Raw genomic sequence first — 21,561 nt, 5'->3', positions numbered from 1 at the left:
CTACTTCAATTGAAGCAGGCAGAAAGGTACTGAACTACGAATTTGGGCTTTTACTGGGCAATGTTTGATCCAGTCTTAACAGAGCAGACAAATGTATTTGAATAAACATTTTATTTCAGAAGAGACAAAAAAAACAATGTACATATTAACATTTGAGGGCTAGAGCCACCTCTACATACAATACTTAAGCGACTTTGGCATTGCAGGCTAGATGTAACTGCCAGGGATCAAACTGGGATTTTTAAAGTGGTACTGTGCCCCAAATCGTTAATTGATTTTCCATAAATACATTTGATCAGATATCTTGCCAATGCATACTGTATGCCCAAACCATTCCCTGGAACCAGTGAGTGGAAAGACAATATTTTGTTGTTGCAATCGAAAGCACTATACTGGAAAGCCTCGGAGTATGGGCTGGATATCTGAGATAAAACTGCAAAGTTAAGCATAAACTAGATCACATGTCATTTCTCTTTACATAATATATGGTTTACTGGAGCGTTTGAGATGTTCAAAAAGAGACCAGGTAGTCAAGGTCGTCCATGACACTAGTTTGTCAGTGTTAAATCCGTGACAATACAAATGTATCTATATTCCCTCAGACTAAGAATACTTAGCTTTACAATGGCGTTAGGAAAAGCTAAAGATAAATGGTTTTGATTATAAATCTGTAAATAGAATAAACAATTGACTACACTGACACAAATCAAACTTAATGGAAGACTAGGTTTAAATAGAATGTTTATGAGTTACCCTTATTTCTTTGTAATCATTTGATTTGTTGAGTGACCTGTGACGTGAGAAAAAAAATGAAAAAGGACTGGCCATACAATAAATTGAAGCACAATAAATTCAGCAGGTCCCAAAGTGGAGATTGAACTTGATACATGATAACTACAAAGGCATTTTGATAAAGATAAATGGTAAGACAAATAAGTACTCAGGAATATAAGGGATTCAGGTGAAGTTAGACATTAACATTTTTATCTTTGAATGGACTATGTTAATCATAGTCAGTCTAACATTAATTTCACCCCAACACCATTATCATAGCCCTACCCAGACCGCCACCCCCTCCATTGTCTCACATCAGATGGAATCATTCTAACACAACATGCAGTTATGCAGACGGCTGTTGCGCCATTTGACGTAAGACAACACCCTAACCAGAATGATTCTCCTCAAAACTCACATTTACTTTGGCCAAAAATGCACCTTTCCCTTTTAACTCATCCCACTCACTCCGAAAAACCTCTGAGCCACCATCTATTTATTCAGGCCTGCCCATATATGAAAGAATTACAATTCTACAGTCCCCTTTTGGAGGGAGGGATAAGGTGTTCTGGCAGATCAGTGGGAAGCTCGTGCCCCTCAAGCTTCACCTTGATCAAGTGGTTGGCAAGGGCAAACTCGTCATCGTCCAGGTATCCATCCTTGTCTACGTCGGCCAGCTTCCAGATCTTTCCCAGCACTGTGTTGGGCAGCTTGGACTTCACCATTTCCTTCTTGGCCAAGGCGCCTGACACTTTGCCGTTGACAGGAGACAGGGTGTAGAAGATCTCGTCGTAGGTGGGTTTGTCTCGTGCCACCACCCACTCCAGCTCATCAATGCCCTCACCTGCACCCTCGCCGTAGCCATGGCCGAAAGGCCCGTTCATGGTGCCCTCAAAGGCGCCACCCTGGACTGACTGGCTGGGCATGGCTGCCTCCTCCTGGCGGACGAGGGTCATGAGTTTGGCGATGTCATTGGCTAGCATGTCCTCAACAGCCTCCAGCAGCTTGGGCTTCACTGCCTGGAACTTACTGAAGTCCTGGTTAGCCAAGATCTCCTGTGTGTTTATAAAAGGTGAAATGAGGTCAGGGGAGTTCTAGTCAAGCAAAGGTATCTGCAACGCTCATCACAACTACTGATATCACTACTTCGGGATTGAACTCATGGACACCATTTTTATGTCTGCATCCAGTATGAAGGAAGTTAGAGGTAGTTTTGCAAGCCAAAGCTAACTAGCATTGGTGCAATGACTAAGTCTACGGTATAGACTAGCATGCTAGCAGTTGCCATCGACTTCCAGTCATCGCACTAACACTAGTTATAAACTTCTTTCAAACTGCACGCAGAGACATAAAAAAAGGTATTCACGAGTTCAGCTGACGCTGAAGTTCTCCTTTAACATAATTACTACCCCCCTTGGAAAAATAATGTATATTTGTGTACCTGCATCTTAGCTAGTTTGGGGAAGTCTCCCTGTGAGATCTGGTGCTCTTTCTCAATCCTCGTGTAGATCTCCCCCAGGTTAGCAATCAGCTCCTTCTTCTTATTCTCCTTACCAAACATGTTGGGCATCTCCTTCTTTAGAGAGCTGATGATGTAGGCGTGGACCTTGAGGGAGGAAGACTAAATTAATCATCTGGTCCTAAACACAGATTTTTGGCACAATGAGGGTTATACAATACAGTAGAGTAATTGATTCCAGAGATAATTATTAATAAACCCAACATTTAAGACCTAGGTCTCACCTTGGCGAGTCGAGCCCGCTTGATGAGATCATTGAGCTTCCTCAGAGCAGCATTCCGAGGTAGCCCCTGGATGTCCTTGAAAAGGTCCTGTTCCTCTGCCTCAAAAAGCTTCCGGTTGTCTGCGACCAGGAGCGGCTGAGCCCAAAAAGAACCAATGTACACCCGGATCACCTCTGGCGTACCGACAATTTTACCAAGAGACCACATGAGGGCGCCATAGACCCTCATCAGCTGCTGTGTGCCAATCTGATCAGCCTTGTTCAGAACCACCCGCATCTTGTCCTCATGGTTCTTCAGGGAGTGGATCACCTCAGAGAACTCATCCGAGATGTCTAGCTTGTGGGCGTCGAAAAGCAGAATGATGCGGTCAACACGCTCTGCAAACCACTCCAGCACTGCAGCAAAGTCATAGCCTGACGAGAGGAAAGAGGAAAATGGTGTTTGCTTTGTCATAAGGGGTATGAAATCGTCAAAACATCCATAGGAATTACTCTTTTATCAGAAGTTTAGCATTTAAATCAAATGAAAATGGTACGAGATGTGGTCAACAAATTACAGTCCAACAAGTTTATTGGATCTGTGATTATGTGAAGAGTGAAAACATGCAGATAAATCCACACCAACTTGATTTAGAATGTGTGAGCCGCTCCTAGTAAGTGTGTGTTTGTTTCTCTATGCATATCAATCAGCTCAGATTCCAGTGCCACTCCAGCTTATCCGGTCTCTATGGTCCCGCTCCACACGGCAACAGACACAGCTAGATACCAAAACAGGTATATTTCACAGCGAGACAAAATGAGTTTCCTCTGCCAGGAAAACCTTGACTAAATACCCTCCATCTTCCTTCCCCTCACACTGCCCAGAGCAGAGCTGTGCTCTTTACCCATGACCGACAGAGCATAGAAATGGATAAAGTGGAATCCATTTCATGTCACTTGACACACCTAGTAAAGCCTTATGAAATAGATGTGATGATGCAAGCAAGTTTAGGCCTCCAATTTCATCACGTTCTAAAAAGATAAGCGTCGGGACATGTCATTTTCTGGAGCACAATTTGCTGAACACTAAGCCTAACTTATATTTCAGTTCAGAATAGTACAGGATTCATGGTTTTCAAGCATGCAAAAGAAAATCAAGACTGAATGAGATCAAATGCTTTATGCATGACATTTATCCCATCAAAACAAGACATTCAGTAATGTTTTAAATGTATTAGGCTGGGTCCATTCTATTTCTACGGGATGTCTTCTACCCACCTCCACACGTTGACATATCCCCCCTGAATGACAAACAGGAAAGAGCCTTTGGAGCATAAATTGTGCAGTGGAGACACTGGTCCCACAAAGAGACCTCTTCCTCGCCTTAGAACAGTTATTTGTTCATTCTGAATTGTGCTATAGGGCAGCAGGGCACCACTGCCTTGGCACGTTGTGCTGGAGGTGGAGACAAAACACTGATAGTCATACTGAACGTAGTTGTGGCCAATCCCTTTATTAGAAACTACAACGACCACAGTTTAATTTTTTAGTATTATTTTTAAGTCGGGTTTGGGATGTACAAGGCAGAGAGCAGTCTGACTCAGCGTTCTATTTAAACAGCGAGAAACAAAATGTACATCTCACCGGCTCTTCCCATCACACATACATTAGAGCTCCATTGGGAAAGTTGCAGAGCTATTCCTTTATATCAAATACCAAAGTAAGGTGTACCTGCTCATTGATTTATTATCTAACTTCTGCTGATTAAACCAGAAGAGAAGCCCTATAAAGCCATCCACCTGTGTGTTGTGTAAAACCTGACCTTCCTCCTTTTTCCTGTCTGTCCCAAGATTAGTGCTCAACTAATCATTAGCAACTGGAGAATGTCCAGAGACTAGATTCAACAATGAGTGTCAATTAAAACAGTACAGTAGTTGGTTAGAATCATGTTATTCACTAGGATAATAAGCACAGAGTATGCTAATATGTTGGCTGTAGTTTAGTTTATTAGGATCCCCATGAGCTACTGCAAATGTAAAATGTACAAATACATGACAAAGCACAGAACTAGTTGTGAATCTAATCCTAGTGAAATACTGAAAAGGTAGTCTTCCATCAGTCTTTTTGTGTCGATGTTGGTAGGATGTGTGATCTCTGCACCGATCCAATGAGGGCGTGACCTGGCAAAGTCAAGAGTCCACAAGAACAGCTCCTCGTTATCTCTACGCACTTTAAAGAGGTATATGCTGGTAATAAAAGACCGGGATATAAAATCTACATGAGGCGATAGAAGAAAACACCACTGCCTGTCACAATTCCTCCCATTTCTTCTGAAGGTTAATTGTTACTAGAGGTCGACAGATTATGATTTTTCAACGCCGATACCGATTATTGGAGGACCAAAAAAGCCGATACCGATTAATCTGCAGATTTAATTTTTATTTGTAATAATGACAATTACAACAATACTGAATGAACACCTAATATAATACATATCAATAAAATCAATTTAGCCTCAAGTAAATAATGAAACATGTTCAATTTGGTTTAAATAATGCAAAAACAAAGTGTTGGAGAATAAAGTAAAAGTGCAATATGTGCTATGTAAGAAAGCTAACATTTCAGTTCCTTGCTCTGAACATATGAAAGCTGGTGGTTCCTTTTAACATGAGTCTTCAATATTCCCAGGTAAGAAGTTTTAGGTTGAAGTTATTATAGGACTATTTCCCTCTATACCATTTGTATTTCATTAACCTTTGACTATTGGATGTTCTTATAGGCACTTTAGTATTTTCAGTGTAACAGTACAGCTTCCGTCCCCCTCCTCGCTCCTCCCTGGGCTCGAACCAGCAACACAACGACAACAGCCACCATCGAAGCAGCGTTACCCATGCAGAGCAAGGCTCAGAGCGAGTGACGTTTTAAACGCTATTAGCGCGCTAACTGGCTAGCCATTTCACTTCAGTTACACCAGCCTCATCTCGGGAGTTGATAGGCTTGAAGTCATAAACAGCGCAATGCTTGACGCACAACGAAGAGCTGCTGGCAAAACACACGAAAGTGCTGTTTGAATTAATGTTTACGCGCCTGCTTCTGCCTACCACCGCTCAGTCAGATTATATGCAACGCAGGACACGCTAGATAATATCAACCATGTGTAGTTAAGAGATTATGATTGATTGTTTTTTTATAAGAAGTTTAATGCTAGATAGCAATAGCAATTTACCTTGACTTACTGTATTCGCGTAACAGGCAGTCAGTCTCGTTGTGGAGTGCAACGAGAGAGGCAGGTCGTTATTGCGTTGGACTAGTTAACTGTAAGGTTGTAAGATTGGATCCCCTGAGCTGACCAGGTGAAAATCTGTCGTTCTGCCCCTGAACGAGGCAGTTAACCCACCGTTCCTAGAACGTCATTGAAAATAAGAGTGTTCTTAACTGACTTGCCTAGTTAAATAAAAAGTATTTAAAAAAAATAAAAAAATAGGCAAATCGGAGCCCAAAAATACAGATCTTCGATTGTTATGAAAACTTGAAATCGTCCCCAATTTAAAATCGGCCATTCCGATTAAATCTGTCGACCTCTAATTGTTACCACACCATATTTGAACCTAGTAACCTATCTCTGGTGAAATAAAGGCCAACTTGACGTAAAAAAGATGAGAGCAATCACAAGGGGGATAAAGGGACATACCACCCAATCAACTGTACGTCAGACTTGTGTCAGCCCTACCCAAAACAAAAAAGGCATTATCTTTAGTTCATGGAAGCTGTGAGAGAAGTGGAGTTGAAGAGAACACATTTTATGAATCCCTTTGACTTGAAACAGCGTTGACCCTTGACCTTGTCTGTATCGGGTGAATCACTGAAATTGCCCCCAACCCTGATGGAGCTAATTGGTTGAGGTGAAAGTGCATCTAAACGGAAGGTATTTTTCAGTTTTGCTTTCTCGGCACAGCATACCTTCTTCCTTCACCTTTCCAAAAAGGAAATATCCGTGATGAACACACGCATGGAATTGACAAAAATGATTTCTAATTTCAATGTAATGATAGAAAGAAATGGGGAAGTACCTAGGGTGACAATGAACACTGCATGCTGATCTGGCAGAGAAAGTCAGTGTCATACTCAGGCGCCTATGAAGCATACAGCAGAATAGGAATTTGAGACCATCCTTGCAGGGCTCAGAAATAAGACATGCTTAGCTGCATGTCCAATAGCAACAGGCCTGTTTGTTTGCATCTGGCCACGTACACGGTAAGACATCAGGCACTGTTTAAGACTGACAGTGGTTGGTTCACTGTCATCACTTCCTACAATGTGGTCCTCTTCCTGACTTATACTAGTTGGTCAGAGGTCATGAATCCCACTGCCTGGCCTTGTTTCATGAGTTACATTACTGGTTCTTTGGTACATGGTAGTGCCACAAACTCAACTCTTTCCCCCCTGCCACCAGGGAGAAACATTAGTAATGTCCTGGCTGATCGAACTGGAGCCTGGGCAGTACGACACACGTCTTATAACTATCTCCCCTGTATCACTATGGGAAATAGTCATCTCTCCACACCAACGGCCCATTCACACAGCATCCCCTCTCCAGTTAACAGAAAGGCTTAGAACAGAGGAAGGATCTAGGAATGTGTTCACAGAATGGGCATTTGAATTCCACAATTCAATGACTAATGACCCATTTGTTTGCAAAGGGCCTGCTTTTGCAATATTTTGGAATCCTGTATGGCCTCCGGTTAAACGGTTCATTGTGTGTATGTATGCATGTGAAAACCAAACTTTATATGTTTCTGAAATAAAAACAGGCATAAAGTGCCAATAACATGACCACGCCTCCTCCTTTAAGGTTAAGGAACCAGCCACGTTGCATAAGCTGTCTTTTGTCACCGGTTAACCACATGGGTTCAAATCTCTTCCAGCTCACTTGCTGACAGCAGACACAGCAACCCCTTTAATTACCAGCCTTAAATTTGCCAAGAATTGTCTGAGTGTGAGGGAATGCTATTGACACTCGACACCCGGGAGAAAGCTTGGAGTCACCGAGGACCTTCACCATGTATACAGTAAATAATGAACGGTCTGTCTAACTGAACCTTGCAAGATACGCTAGAGTGACAAGGACATCGCCTCATTCACCTGCCTTCCCCTTCACAGATGAAGTAGTAGCCTAGATTCACTGCTGGAATCCTCCCGGGGGAAAGTCCTTAAAAGGAAAAGTCCAACACACACCCCAACAGTAAGGCAGCCAAATAGCGTATGCTTTTTTTCCCCTCTTCCATATTGTCAAGCAGGCCACAGTTTTACGATTAACAGAAATGTAAAGCAGCCGTGGAGCAGACAGATGGAGTCAGAAGACTTGAGGAGATTATTAACTTGCCCTTGCAAGGTCTGAGCCAGGGCAAATGGAGACAAGTATCACTTTGAGGCTGATAAAACACTACGATGGCCAACAGACATTCTGTTGACAGACCCTATTAGATGAATTCATAAATGAAAAAATGGTGGGAAATAAAGGGGAAAGTAGTTGAGTGGGATGAGAGAATTTGTGATCCAGTCACAGGGACAATGGGGAAGTATATTGCAGTGACCCTACATTGACTGTGGTGTGGGTTTCCTGTGTTTGAGTGTGCGAGCACGCGTCTTTGTGTATAGTAGTATGTGTGTTCTAGAGAGAACTCAAACTGAATTAACTACAACCAACCACCTAATTTTCCATCATTGAGTAATGACTGTAGCAAGGCTTCCCCTTTGTAATAAACGGCACTGAATTGACCACAATAAGTACTTTACAAAATGTTGTAACCTCAGTACTGCATCATGGTTCAATATACTGTGTAGGAATGTCAATTCAAATCTTCCCCATTTCAGTTCTGTGGTCATGTGAGCATGCATGTGATTTACTATAGCCCACAGTGGGTTAAGAGAAGTGTTCAATCCGCTCCAGGAAGTGTATGAAAGCCCAACGTAACATCCCAGTCCCTGACTCCCATCTACAGTTAAGTGCTTTGTAAGTACGGTACAGCACACCATCTTTCGATTCTCTTTAATTCCCCTGGACTTCAAACACTCATTTGATCTCCTGCCTTCAGCACTCAAACATCAAAGAGTTCTAAACATGCCAAGTCTACTTTTATTTGGCCATGGTTGTAATAAAAATAAAAGACAGCCCCACTAAGTTCTCACTTTCTCCCTACCATCACATCTCTTATGTCCCCAGGAAGTGTTTTTCCACCCGAGGTGACCCAGTAGCAGTTGGGCGAGCCCAACAATTCTTCACCCAGGATGCTCGGACCAGGGTGAAACAAATTAAGCATAAACACCTATGATTAGTGTAAATAACAACCTCTGTTTTGTTCTTCAGCTAACTCCATTGTCTGGCTTGCTGTGGCTCTTAACAGACATCGCACAGGTGATGGTCTGAGGCACACACATCCCATCACTCGCAACCACACTGGGGTGAAGGGTAGAGGGCAAAGAGTAAGACTCACTGACTTCGAAAAAGTTAAAAAACTTGCCCTAGAGAACAATTTATGCTTTGGATGAATTCAAAAAGGTTCCAGGCTCATTGAGTTGAAGTGGCAAACCTTCCCTAATAGCTGTGCCACACTGCTGCCCAGGAGTCAGCTTTTTTTCTCTTCTTACCCTCCATCTTCCACCTCTGTCCCTCAGAGGCCACCACCGTTTCCTGGCAGCCTCCCTCTGTCAGGTCATTTCTCACAGTGGGATGGCACTCACACCCATTCTGTCGTCATGGTGTACGGCAGGGGGAGGTTCTGACATTCTCTCTTCACAGTACTCGCCAATACACTTGCTCTAGAACCATGCATGAGAGGCAGTGGTCTGACGCAGATCACGCAGGAATTCAGAATGTCAGAGGCTGTTCAGCAGTAATATGAAATAGGATGGCTATAAACACAGGCCTTGTAATGCAGATCATTCACTGCTTCACTAGGATGTACCAAATGTCTACAGCATTTATCTGCATTCTCAGGGACACAAAAACGTGCTAAATGAAATTGACCACATTACATGATCATTGGACCGGCCAACCTTAAAGTAGAACTGTGGTCCTTTTTCAGTAAAAATAAATAAATCATGAGACAGAATCAAGGATCAAGATGGAGGAAGAGGGCAAAAGGAGAGTCATTGAGAGGGGGAAGAAGGACGCAGAACAAAAAGAAAGAGATGGGGAAATCAAAAGAACCTTAACAGCCTATATTTATTGTACCATTAAGTACCAACCTCTGCTGATCCTCTGCTTCTCTCCAGACAGGATTCCTGGGGTGTCAATGATACTGATGCTCTCCAATACAGCGTTGGGCATCTGAGCACACACAAACCTGGGAGAAAGGCATCAATGTTTAACTACACAATAACTGCAGTATTTAACCACAAAAGTACCTCCAGAAAGTATTCATACCCCTTGACTTATTCCACATTGTTACAGCCTGAATTCAAAATGGATAAGGGAAAATCGATTTTAATACATCTACACAGAATTTCCCATAAGGACAAAGTGAAAACCTGTTTAGATATTTTTTCAAATTTATTGAAAATGAAATACAAAAATGTACATATGTATTCACACCTCTGAGTCAATACATGTTAGATTCACATTTGGCAGCGATTACAGCTGTGAGTCTTTCTTGGTAGGTCTCGAAGAGCTTTAAACACCTGGATTGTACAATATTTGCACATAATTCTTATTCAAATTCTTCAAGCGTTATTAAGTTGGTTGATGATCATTGCTAGACAGCCATTTAAGTTTCCATAGATTTTAAAGTCAATTTAAGTCAAAACTAACTAGGCCACTCAGGAACATTCAATGTCGTCTTGGTAAGCTACTCCAGTGTATATTTGGCCTTGTATTTTCAGTTATTGTCCTGCTGAAAGGTGAATGTCTCCCAGATCTGTTGGAAAGCAGATTGCCAGGTTTTCCTCTAGGATTTTGCCGGTGCTTAGCTTAGTTTGTATCCTAAAAAAACTCCCTAGTCCTTGCCGATGATAAGCATACCCATAACATGATGCAGCCACCACCACGCTAGAAAATATGTAGTGGTACTCCGTGATGTCATGGATTTGCCCCCCAACATAACGCTTTGTATTCAGGGCTAAAGTTAATTTCTTTGCCACATTTTCTGCAGTTATACTTTAGTGCCTTATTGCAAACAGGAAGCATGTTTTGGAATAATTTTATTCTGTACAAGCTTCCTTTTCAATCAGTTATTCTGCACTCTGGCACACAGGTGAGAGTGCTCTGAAATTGGAATTGATAGCCAGAGTGAATTTATGAACGCACCTCTAATGAATGCAATGTGTGACTGTGGCCCGCAAGCGAGGCATTCCTGCATGTGGGTATTCCTGCATCTGCATGAACGCCCCGCCCCCACTCTCTACCAGACAGCTGATATGAAAATATATGTTTCTTATCAAGTACACTGTGAAACTCCTGACTGGTAATATCACAGATTCTTGCATTCACATTTACTACAACCTTGAGCGAATGAAATGGAAGCAGTATGGCCTAAAATATGGAAATATGATAAACGGTGAATTAATACATTAAATGTTTTCTCCCCCCAAAAATTTGGGAATTATTTAGGCTAATTTGAAGTGTTTCCAAAGAATGCATACGTGTTCTTATTATCCACCCTCCACTTAGATTTGTTATTGTGTGCCTCACATAGTAAACTCCATGAAGAAAGGTGACGGACTGAGGTCCAAATGTTGACAGAGTGAAACTACACGTTTGATGTGGAAAATCTGATAACTGATATGAAAATATATTTCTTAAAGTTCACCAAAACACTGACTGCTAATATCACTGATATTCCTGCAATGAAAAGGAGGGGGTTGATTCATAGGGACTGGATTGTGAAAACGAAAGTTCGACTCATTGTGTGTTTTCCTGGTACACCAGGAATATTCATAAACCGTAGGAACATTAGTGGAACTAAGACATTGGATAAGAGTGGGTAAAGGGGTGTGTGAGGGGGAGAGTCCAATGATAGTAAATCTGGGACTCTTTTTGCATTAATCTTTTAATAGCCCCTCCCTGGCAGATATGTTGAAACACCTCCACCCTGTGGTAGCACTCAATAAATACTAAGCTTCTACCAGACTAGACACTGTAAAAATCTTGAATTTATAGTAGATTTTTCCCCACTAACAGTCACGCACTTATAACAGGTATCATTATTCCAATAGATTTTTCCCCTTACCCATCTAGACACAATTCCCCAAAATGACAAAGTGAAAACCTGTTCCTGTATTTCATTTTTCAATAAATTAGCAAAAATATCTGAATATCAAATTTACATAGGTAGTCACACCAGAGTCAATATACACTACCGTTCAAAAGTTAGGGGTTACTTAGAAATTCCCTTGTTTTTTAAAGAAAAGCACATTTGTCCATTAAAATAACATAAAATTAAATCAGTAAGAGCACAGACATTAATGTCGTAAAGGACTATCGTAGCTGGAAGCAGATGATTATTAATGGAATGTCTATATAGGCCCGTTATCAGCAATCACTCCTGTGTTCCAATGGCACATTGTGTTAGCTAATCCAAGTTGATCATTTTAAAAGGCTAATTGATCATTAGAGAATCGTTTTGCAATTGTGTTAGCATAGCTGAAAACTGTTGTGCCGATTTAAAGAAGCAATAAAGCTGGCCTAAGACTAGTTGAGTATCTGGAGCATCAGCATTTGTGGGTTCGATTAGACTAAAAACGTCAAAGCGTTATGTTGTCTGCCAGTGTGTTGGAAAGCAGACCGAGGAAAACCTGGCTCAAGGATTTTGCACGTGCTTAGCTTAGGGAGTTTTTTTTTTATAAAAATAAACTAGTCCTTGCCGATGACAAGCATACCCACAACATGATGCAGCCACCAACATGCTTGAAAATATGAAGCGTGGTACTCAGTGGTGTTGGATTTGCCTCAAACATAACGCTTTGTATACAGGACACATTTTTTTGCAGTTTTACTTTAGTGCTTTATTGCAAACAGGATGCATGTTTTGGAATATTTTTATTCTGTACAGGCTCACTACTTTTCATTTAAGTTTGTATTCTGGAGTAACTAAAATGTTGATCCATCCTCAGTGTACTCCTATCACTGCCATTAAACTAACTGTTTTTAAAAGTCACCATTGGCCTCAAGGTGTATCCCTGAGCGGTTTCCTTCCTCTCCGGCAACGGAGTCAGGAAGGACGCTTGTATCTTTGTATTGACTGGGTATATTGACACACCATCCAAAGCATAATTAATAACTTCACCATGCTCAAACAGATATTCAATGTCTACTTTGTTAACCCATCTCAAATACACAAATTTGTTTACATCCCTGTTAGTGAGCATTTGACATTTCCTTCCACCTGACTGGTGGGGCATATCAAGAAACTGATTAAACAGCATGATCATTACAGGTTCACCTTGTGTTGGGGACAATAAAAAGGCCACTATAAAATGTGCAGTTGTCACAACACAATCCCACAGATGTCTCAAGCTGAGGGAGCGTGCAATTGGCATGCTGACCACAGGAATGTCCACTAGAGCTGGTGCCGAAGAATTGAACGTTAATTAGTTTGAGAGAATTTGGAAGTATGTCCAACCGGCCTCACAACCGCGGATCAGGTGTATGGAAGACAAGTAATTATTGGAAGCTTTGACGCAAACCTACATTCTCCAACATCTTACGTCTTGTAAGAATAAGTAGTAAGCCTGTATGTGATCTTTCCAGCTCCTCTAGAAATAGACTTTTTGGAGACCCTCCAATCGAGGCACAAAACCATATGCTACACTCAAGACAACGAGCATACCCAAATCATTTGTCCACTATGCTAGAAAACTATTTAAAGAGAGCTCAAAATCACATGTAGAAATGTTGGGCAGTTAACTAGTCCTTAACACCAGACGCTGAACACATGATTCCTCTATGAACACCGGCATGTACTTGAAGTAGCTTTCATTTTCCCCTCCACCCTCAGTACACTTGGTAGAGACATTCATCGAGACAGACTTACAGATCTGCTGTCAGGCAATGAAAACGTAGCAGTCTTGTGTGAAGGGCCTTCAGTGGAGTGATATAATACAACTGAACATTACCTCACCACGCATGATGGGAATATTTATTTTTACTTGCCAGTTGTAGTCATACAAAAACACATTAACGCCGCAATTTAAACCACATATCACCCAGCCAGGAAGCACGAGGCACACCCTTCTTGGATGTTTCCCTCCGATTCTCCCCAGCCATGTTGAGTCTCATCTGAGTCTCCATTCCCTCTTTTTACCACATTTACTCTCATCCAGAATTCCTGGCATTCCCTTGGTTCGGTTGCCAAAGCGTTCTGTTCATGTGAGCTGCAAACTCAAAACCGAGAAATGGACTCGGGGTAGGCACAGACATACAGTAGCATACACCACCCTGAAAGGTTCCTTATGCATCTGGAGTAATGTTAGGTTAGAGATGCAGAGTGGGGCTGGATAAAATGGAAGGTTATGGATGACAGTGCATGATTGCCAAGAGTGAAAGGAAATACGTTATGGTCACAATGAGCTGCCTGCTGTTTGAAGGAAAGAGAGCGAAACAGCTGAGTCAGTATGAGTTCTTTCTGCCAAGGCAGAGCTGGAGTACAGAACTGACTCCGGTCTTTCCGCTCTGAAAGCCTGACCAGTCGACCCACCTCAGACAAAAATGGCAGGGATATTTATGCCTTTGTAATATTTGGTAATGATGGAAAAATGCTTTAGGTGTAAATTTAAAACTGAAACCAGATAAAGTATGTCGAAAAGATAATGGACCTTAATTTTTTTAAATAGTCTGAGAATTAAACATCATCCAAATATTAGCTAGATATTCAAGAAAATTTCAAGTTCCAAAAAACATGATTTTAGCATTATTGACTTCATGTTTGAGCAAAAGATCTTTAGGCATGGCAAAAGGCATATAATTGCAGGAAATTAGCCTTAATTGCAACATTCTCTCAGCTGCATGCCAATCTGTAGAATAAGATATTTGCTATAAAAACTACAAAAACATCTCAGTTCAATGGAGAAATTTGTAGAGTCAGGAAATTGGATTTTAAAAAATAAGTTTACACTGCCAAGACGGGGGACTCAAATTCTCTAAACTGTAGCCGTGCCAACAGGCTGACCGCGTCAATTATTTTTTATTTTATTCAAAAGGCAGACAAGTCAGTTAAGAAAAAAGTAATTTACAATGACAACCTATCCCATCCAAAACCTGGGCCAATTGTGTGCCGCCCTATAGGATTCCCGATCACGACCAGTTGTGATTATGCCTGGAAACTAACCAAGGTCTGTAGTGACGCCTCTAGCCCTAAGGCAGTGCATTAGACCGCTGCGCCACTCAGGAGCCAACTTGCCACGACCTCTGCAACACCCCCTACGGCACCCACCACCTACACCCCCTTTTGATCCAGGAAAAAAAAACTTGAAACACTATTGGTTAACCAGTCAGCTCAGTACAATGTACCACAAACACACATTTATACATTACAACTTACAGTGTATTGGCAAGACAATATTTACTGGGTATTGTCCTAACTTTTAATTTTCATGATTTAGAAAACAAAATCTGGACAGCCCAAAAGAAGTGAGTTAGCCTATACACTGAAATTGTGAATTAACCGGGTGAAATGTTTTAGGCAGGGTGGTAACAGCCTCACACAGCCAAGTATAAACACAACTGGTCAGAACTATTGTAGCATTTCATCATTGCTTCCACAGGAGAGCATTACCACTCCCTCCACACTAAGTCAGTCATGATGGATGACTTTCAATACAGAGGATCCCATTCTTAGAGTGGCTGTCAAATTGACCCCTTCAAAAAGGCAGGCTAATGTCAGTTTAGTTCACACCAAAAGGAAACGCACAACTGATTGAAAATAGGTGAGCAGAACAGTGCTACAAACACAGGTGTGACACACCCACAATTTTGACCAGAAAAGTCATACTATTTCACAAAAGATCAGCATTATAACAAATACAGCATCCGCTTTTCATCCGACACCAAAACACTTCATTTTCCATATGCACTACTGGAATGCTAAAGTGATTGCACACAGTCTGAGTAGTCACAAAATGTAGCTACAGTAGCACAGATCAATGTGTAACTAGTTTTACTTGTTCAAAGTGTAGGAAATAAATCCTGAACGGTTACTATAAAACAGCTTGGTGTGGTGTTTGTCAGAGCAGGGGAGAAGGCTGGAATTTAAGACTGAAAAAATGGAGAATATTGCACTGTCAAACTGTAGACTGCTGCAAGTAAAATGATTCAGCAGAGCAATGGTTATGAGCAAACAGTTTTGGTGAAGCAAAGGTTCATACCACAGACAACCACTACAGACTTATGAGTGTATGTTTCTGGCATCAGTTAAACCCCAATAGTTGGTCAGGAAACACTAGAATCTCTGTCCAGGTATTCTCCAGTAATGTGGGAATCAATGTAGCTATGAGAGCAATGTCAGTTAATAATTGATTGAACCAGACAGCCACTACGGCAGTTTGTACCAGGAGAGAGGATGCACTGCTCCTTGGTTTCTATGGGACCACTGAAGAGAGGTGACATTCTACAATAAGTACCCTACTTACATACAGTGTAATGAATAGATTACATATTCTCTGAGGGTCAGCGCAAGGTTCAGGCTAGACTGTTCTTTCATACATAGGTCTGTATGGGAGCATTATAAAAGCAGAGGTGATAGAAAAGTGTGTTTGGTCAAGCTAACAAGTTTACTGCATGAACAGCCTCAGTCAAAGGACATGGGCAGACCAGAGGGGGCTTTTCAAAGTTCAACGCAAACTGACAGCCACTCCCCTCCCATACTGTCACACACTGAACATCTGATCCGAAGACAAACAATTAATTTAAAAAAAATACATGAATACAAAGAGATTTTTTTTTTTTTAATTCAAGGATCACTGATTCGCTGACAAATAAGATAGGATTGTCCTTGGACAAGGGATGTGCACAATTGCTCTTAACGTTTAAACTGCCATTTGTTATCTTTTAACGATAAAAATGACATGAATTCACAATTCAGATATGTTCCGGCGTATAACCGCTAGAGGGCAGTGCAGTTCAAAGTCCTGGCTACTTATCAGTCAGTGCTCACCTTACTGCTGTCCTCCACCCACTCAGCAACGATGGTAGTTAATGCTGTTTTCGGTTCTCTGCGGTGTCCCTCTCCATGTTCTCAGTACATGGGACATCATGTCCCACCTCTCATCAATGTGATGGCTTACTGCAGTGATGCGTCTTGATACATCCAACAGTCTGTTATCGCCACGTATGGTGTTTCAGGGCTCACGCGTTGTACTCGCAAAACAATCATTGTACAATTTCTCCATCCAGGCATCACGTTCTTTTTTTTTCAACATGGCATCTTGTAGTCTGGTTCTAGATATGACATCAGGGCAGTGAAGACAACATCAGGGTTGGAAATTAACACCGGCCAAATACGGGTAGATTGTCATTGGCGGGTCAGAATGTATATAATGTTTTTTGAATTTTAGTCCACATGTAGGAGTTGGTCAAATTGACAAGAAAGGCTAATAGTGTGACTGTCCTCATATTTCTTGGTCAGTTACATCGTTTTGTTCACATGCTAGGTTGTGTTTCAATGTTGGTTGCAGAAAACTCAAACAATCTGCTGCTAGGAAGACATCCACAATCAGAGATTTTTTTTCATCACAGAAAAGGGAGTGCCCAGTTACACCAGTAACAGCCCATCCTTTAAAAGGGCCAGCTGAAAATGTGTGACTCTCCTAGGGTGTGTTCATTCACTGTGGAGTGCCACAGTGCACTCAGTGTGAGGGCTCTGGGCGTTTGTAAATTTGGAGCGTTGTCAGATTGAATTTATGAAGAGACAGAGCGTTTCACTCTTGGAGCATTCAGAGAGCACACTGGATGCTCTGGCCAGGTGTAGCGTTGATCCAAGTGTTCTGACCTTAACAGCAGTCAAGCACCCAAGCTAACTGGCTAAGGTTGGCCAACTTGCTGGCTACTTCCAGACATAAATGAGAGAATACCTCACTGACTGTTTAACTTGACCGAGCAGAGCTGGTTAGGCTGTTATCTAAAGCGTTGCTGACTAACTGTGCTGATGGCTTTTTTTTGCAGATATTTACTGACAACGGTCATATTCAACGGGTGCTGCACATTCGTAAATTCATCAGTTATTCAGCACTCTGGCACACTCAGACGAGAATGCTCTGGAAATCAGAATAGATAGCCTGAATGAATTTATGAACACCCCCCTAATGATCGCAATAATGTGTAATTGCGGCTCGCAATGCGGGGGGTTCCTGCATGTCGGTATTCCTGGATCTGCATGAACAAACCTCCTTGAGCATCCCATTGATTTCTGCATGGACGCAATACAATTTTTCCAACTGTTAACAAGGATGCCGTGCGGAGCGCTTTATATCCGCGGAAAATCATTTGAAAGAAGCGTATCTCCTCATACTAACATTAAAACATTGTTGCATTAGGTACTTGTTTAATTTAAAATGTTTTGTTTTATGATGGCCAGTTAGTGGTAGTTGTGATAACTGCACTGTCATTTTAATTTGTTAAAATATTAATTTAATATTATTGTTTACATAGAGTTAATGATTCCAATGATTTTCACACCTCTACTTGACCTTTATTACAGAGGAGCTTGCTAACTAAGATAGCTAGTTATCCTCTAACAGTGTTAGCTCAGTAATGGACAAAATTAACCTAACATTACTGCTTACATGCTGACCACCCACACCAGACACAATCAGGACACACAGTTTGAAATATCAAAACGAACTCTGAACCAACTATATTAATTTGAGGAGAAAGTTGAAAAGCATAAAAAAATATATGGCAAATTAGCTAGTTAGCTTGTCGTTGCTAGCTAATATGTCCTGGGATATAAACCTCAGGTTGTTATTTTATCTGAAATGCACAAGGTCCTCTACTCTGACAATTAATCCACAGATAAAAAGGGTAAACTAATTTCTAGCAATCTCTACTCCATCAGGCTTCTGACTTTATAGGGGAGTTGGTAACCACCTTTAAGGTGCATTACCACCAACTGAACTGGAGTGTGGTCCACAGTTCATCTTTCAATCACCCACCGTGGGTATATGCTTCTAAAAACCAATGAGGAGATGGGAGAGGCGGGACTTGGATTGCATCAAGCGTCACGAATAGAACCAAGAACTATATTAATGCCTGGCTACGTAGACACTCACCAGCAGTGTGGGTGCAATGATTGAATAACATGCATGTGTACATTTATTTGGCAACGCTCATGCACGCGACGGTGTGGTTAGCATGTTAGTCCAAGAAACGTACACATTCTGTTCAGAGGCGAACGTACTCTGGCAGCCAAAACAACCAACTACACCACCTAAAACGTGAATCGATTCTCAATTGCAGTAGGTTCTAGAAACATAAAGCGCTATACTTCATATCACAAACGCAACATAAAAACACTTACTGGAAATGGTCAGGTTAACAGTTGCAGTCAACAGTATTTTTCAGTGAACACATATGTGGCTTCTGTCTTCGGTTTACACAGGTAGTCTACTGTCTATAAAGCCGCCTGGGAATCCTAATCCTATACAAAATATTTGTATTTTTTTGCTGATATGAAAGATACGTTCCTTATGTTTCCAAAACACTACCGAAAGCGATGCGTTTTAACTTTCAGTCCGAGCGCCGGGGCTCTTAACAAAACATGCCAGGCCAGAAGATACTATCCTAAATAGGCGCTAAACGTAGTTAGCGACAATGAATGGGCTAACTCAGCACATCCTTTTAATTCCCTGGGGGATTCATTAAAAACATTCCCAGTTATCCTAGTTAGCTTGCAATCTAGCTGGTTACACTGGACTGGGACTCACCTGTTAAGAAAGGCGTTGCCAAAAGCGTTGAGTTTTCTGAAGGGTTTTTTGGGGTCAACTACTAGAGCGTTGCCTGGGATCAGCCCGTCCTGCTCTCCATGCATGACCGCTATGAACGAGTCGGTGGTCGGTTCGGGCCCTATCCGCATCCCGGGAAAATCTTGCTCCATAAGATGCCGGATAAATGTGGTTTTACCCGTGGAGTATTGGCCAACCAAGAGCACCATAGGCTTGTTGTCAAAGTCGGCATCTTCCAAAGCCGGTGAATGGAAATCGTGGAAGTGGTAGGTGTCTTCCAAGGGAAAGAGTTTAGTCTTGTACAGTTTTTTCAGCCCCTCCGACACATTTTGGATTAGTTCTGGGTCCTTCTTGCCATTCCTTTTGAACATGGTGCCCGAATTCAGAACTATTGTAGGATTTACTTATCGTCTCAATCAAGTTGTTCAATGTAGTAAAGTTGATGATATCGCTGGCTAACGACTCTGTGGCTGTCCCGGACGCGGTAATACGTTTGAATGAGTAAATGTGTTAGCCTTCTACCCTTGTTTAGCTAACTAACACTCGAACTGAAACTACAAGGCTCGCTAACAGCAGACCAAGAAACTCCCTTGAAGACACCCTCTCCTCTGTGCTTCTACAATCACAAATCCGGTGTCGAGCTTTCCTAGTGGAACGTCAGAAGGCTAGTCAATTTATGGGGGAAATGCAAGAGGGGTTGGTTTCAAATTAAAAGCCCCCTCTCTACAAGTCTGATGAGCACATGCTTTATGAATTCGAAAGGGAAACCCCAACCATTCTGGTCTGACTTGTTAGTGACATTTAATAAACTGTTATCGTTCACAATTATTACAACCTTGATTTGAGCAAATTACATTGAAGCAATGTAGCCTAATAATTCCCTAAATGTTTTTTTCCTCCTGGGAAAAACAGCTATGGAATTATTTAGGGAATTTTTTTTGTTTCATTTTCCCAAGGAGAAAGTTTTTTTTTTTTTGCATTACCCACTAATGTTCTTGTGTGTCTGCATTCTCAGTCAGTCATCTTTCTTCATGGAGTTTACTGTTGAGGTCAAAATATTGACATTGTCCCCTCACACACACACACACACACACACACACACACACACACACACACACACACACACACACACACACACACACACACACACACACACACACACACACACACACACACACACACACAAACAGTGATAAACTATTAATAATTACTATTTGAGGTGGAAAATCTGACAGCTGATATGAAAATATATGTTTCTTACCAAGTACACTGTGAAACTCATCTGACTGGTAATAACACTGATTTTCCTGCAATAAAAAAGGAGGGGGCTGATTCATGAAGGTGACTGATTCATGAAGGTGACTCATCTCGGGACTGGATTGTGAAAATGAAAGTAAATTCATTGAGTTCTTGGGTGTTTTCCTGGTACACCAGGAATTTCTTATAAACCGTAGGAACATTAGTGGAACTATATACTGTTAGCGAACTATATACTGTTCGCTGCTCTGGCCCCCCAATGGTGGAACAAACTCCCTCACGACGCCAGGACAGCGGAGTCAATCACCACCTTCCGGAGACACCTGAAACCCCACCTCTTCAAGGAATACCTAGGATAGGATAAGTAATCCTTCTCACCCCCCCTTAATGATTTAGATGCACTATTGTAAAGTGGCTGTTCCACTGGATGTCAGAAGGTGAATTCACCAATTTGTAAGTCGCTCTGGATAAGAGCGTCTGCTAAATGACTTAAATGTAAATGTAATGTAATGTAAACTAAGACATTGGATAAGAGTGGGTAAAGGGGTGTGTGAGGGGGAGAGTCTAATGATAGTAAATCTGGGACTCTTTTTGCATTAACCTTTTAATAGCCCCTCCCTGGCAGATATGTTGAAACACCTCCACCCTGTGGTAGCACTCAATAAATACTAAGCTTCTACCAGACTAGACACCCTGTGTAAAAATCTTGAATTTATAGTTGATTTTTCCCCACTAACAGTCACGCACTTATAACAGGTATCATATTATTTCAATAATTAGAGTGTGATGTTTTCAATATTTATTTCCAAGGTTTGCAACAAACAAAAACGTATTGGCTTCAAATAACTTACAAATGTATACTATACAGGATATTATC

General features: G+C 41.5%; 1 protein-coding gene across 1 annotated transcript; it reads right to left on the bottom strand.

Moving 5' to 3' along the window:
* Positions 1-94: 94 nt before the first annotated feature.
* On the bottom strand, positions 95-20,136 carry LOC135550407 (EH domain-containing protein 1-like). The gene is made up of 5 exons (XM_064981183.1): positions 19,410-20,136; positions 9,744-9,841; positions 2,518-2,930; positions 2,216-2,380; positions 95-1,829 (listed from the first exon to the last, which is right to left on the bottom strand). The coding sequence occupies exons 1-5, from the start codon at positions 19,796-19,798 to the stop codon at positions 1,308-1,310; spliced, it is 1,587 nt and encodes a 528-aa protein (XP_064837255.1). The 5' UTR covers positions 19,799-20,136; the 3' UTR covers positions 95-1,307.
* Positions 20,137-21,561: the final 1,425 nt, after the last annotated feature.

The sequence above is a fragment of the Oncorhynchus masou genome, chromosome 12, assembly GCF_036934945.1.
Source record: "Oncorhynchus masou masou isolate Uvic2021 chromosome 12, UVic_Omas_1.1, whole genome shotgun sequence".
Taxonomy (NCBI): domain Eukaryota; kingdom Metazoa; phylum Chordata; class Actinopteri; order Salmoniformes; family Salmonidae; genus Oncorhynchus; species Oncorhynchus masou.
The sequence above is the reverse complement of the archived record's forward strand: the minus strand, read 5'-3'. Positions and strand labels throughout refer to the sequence as shown.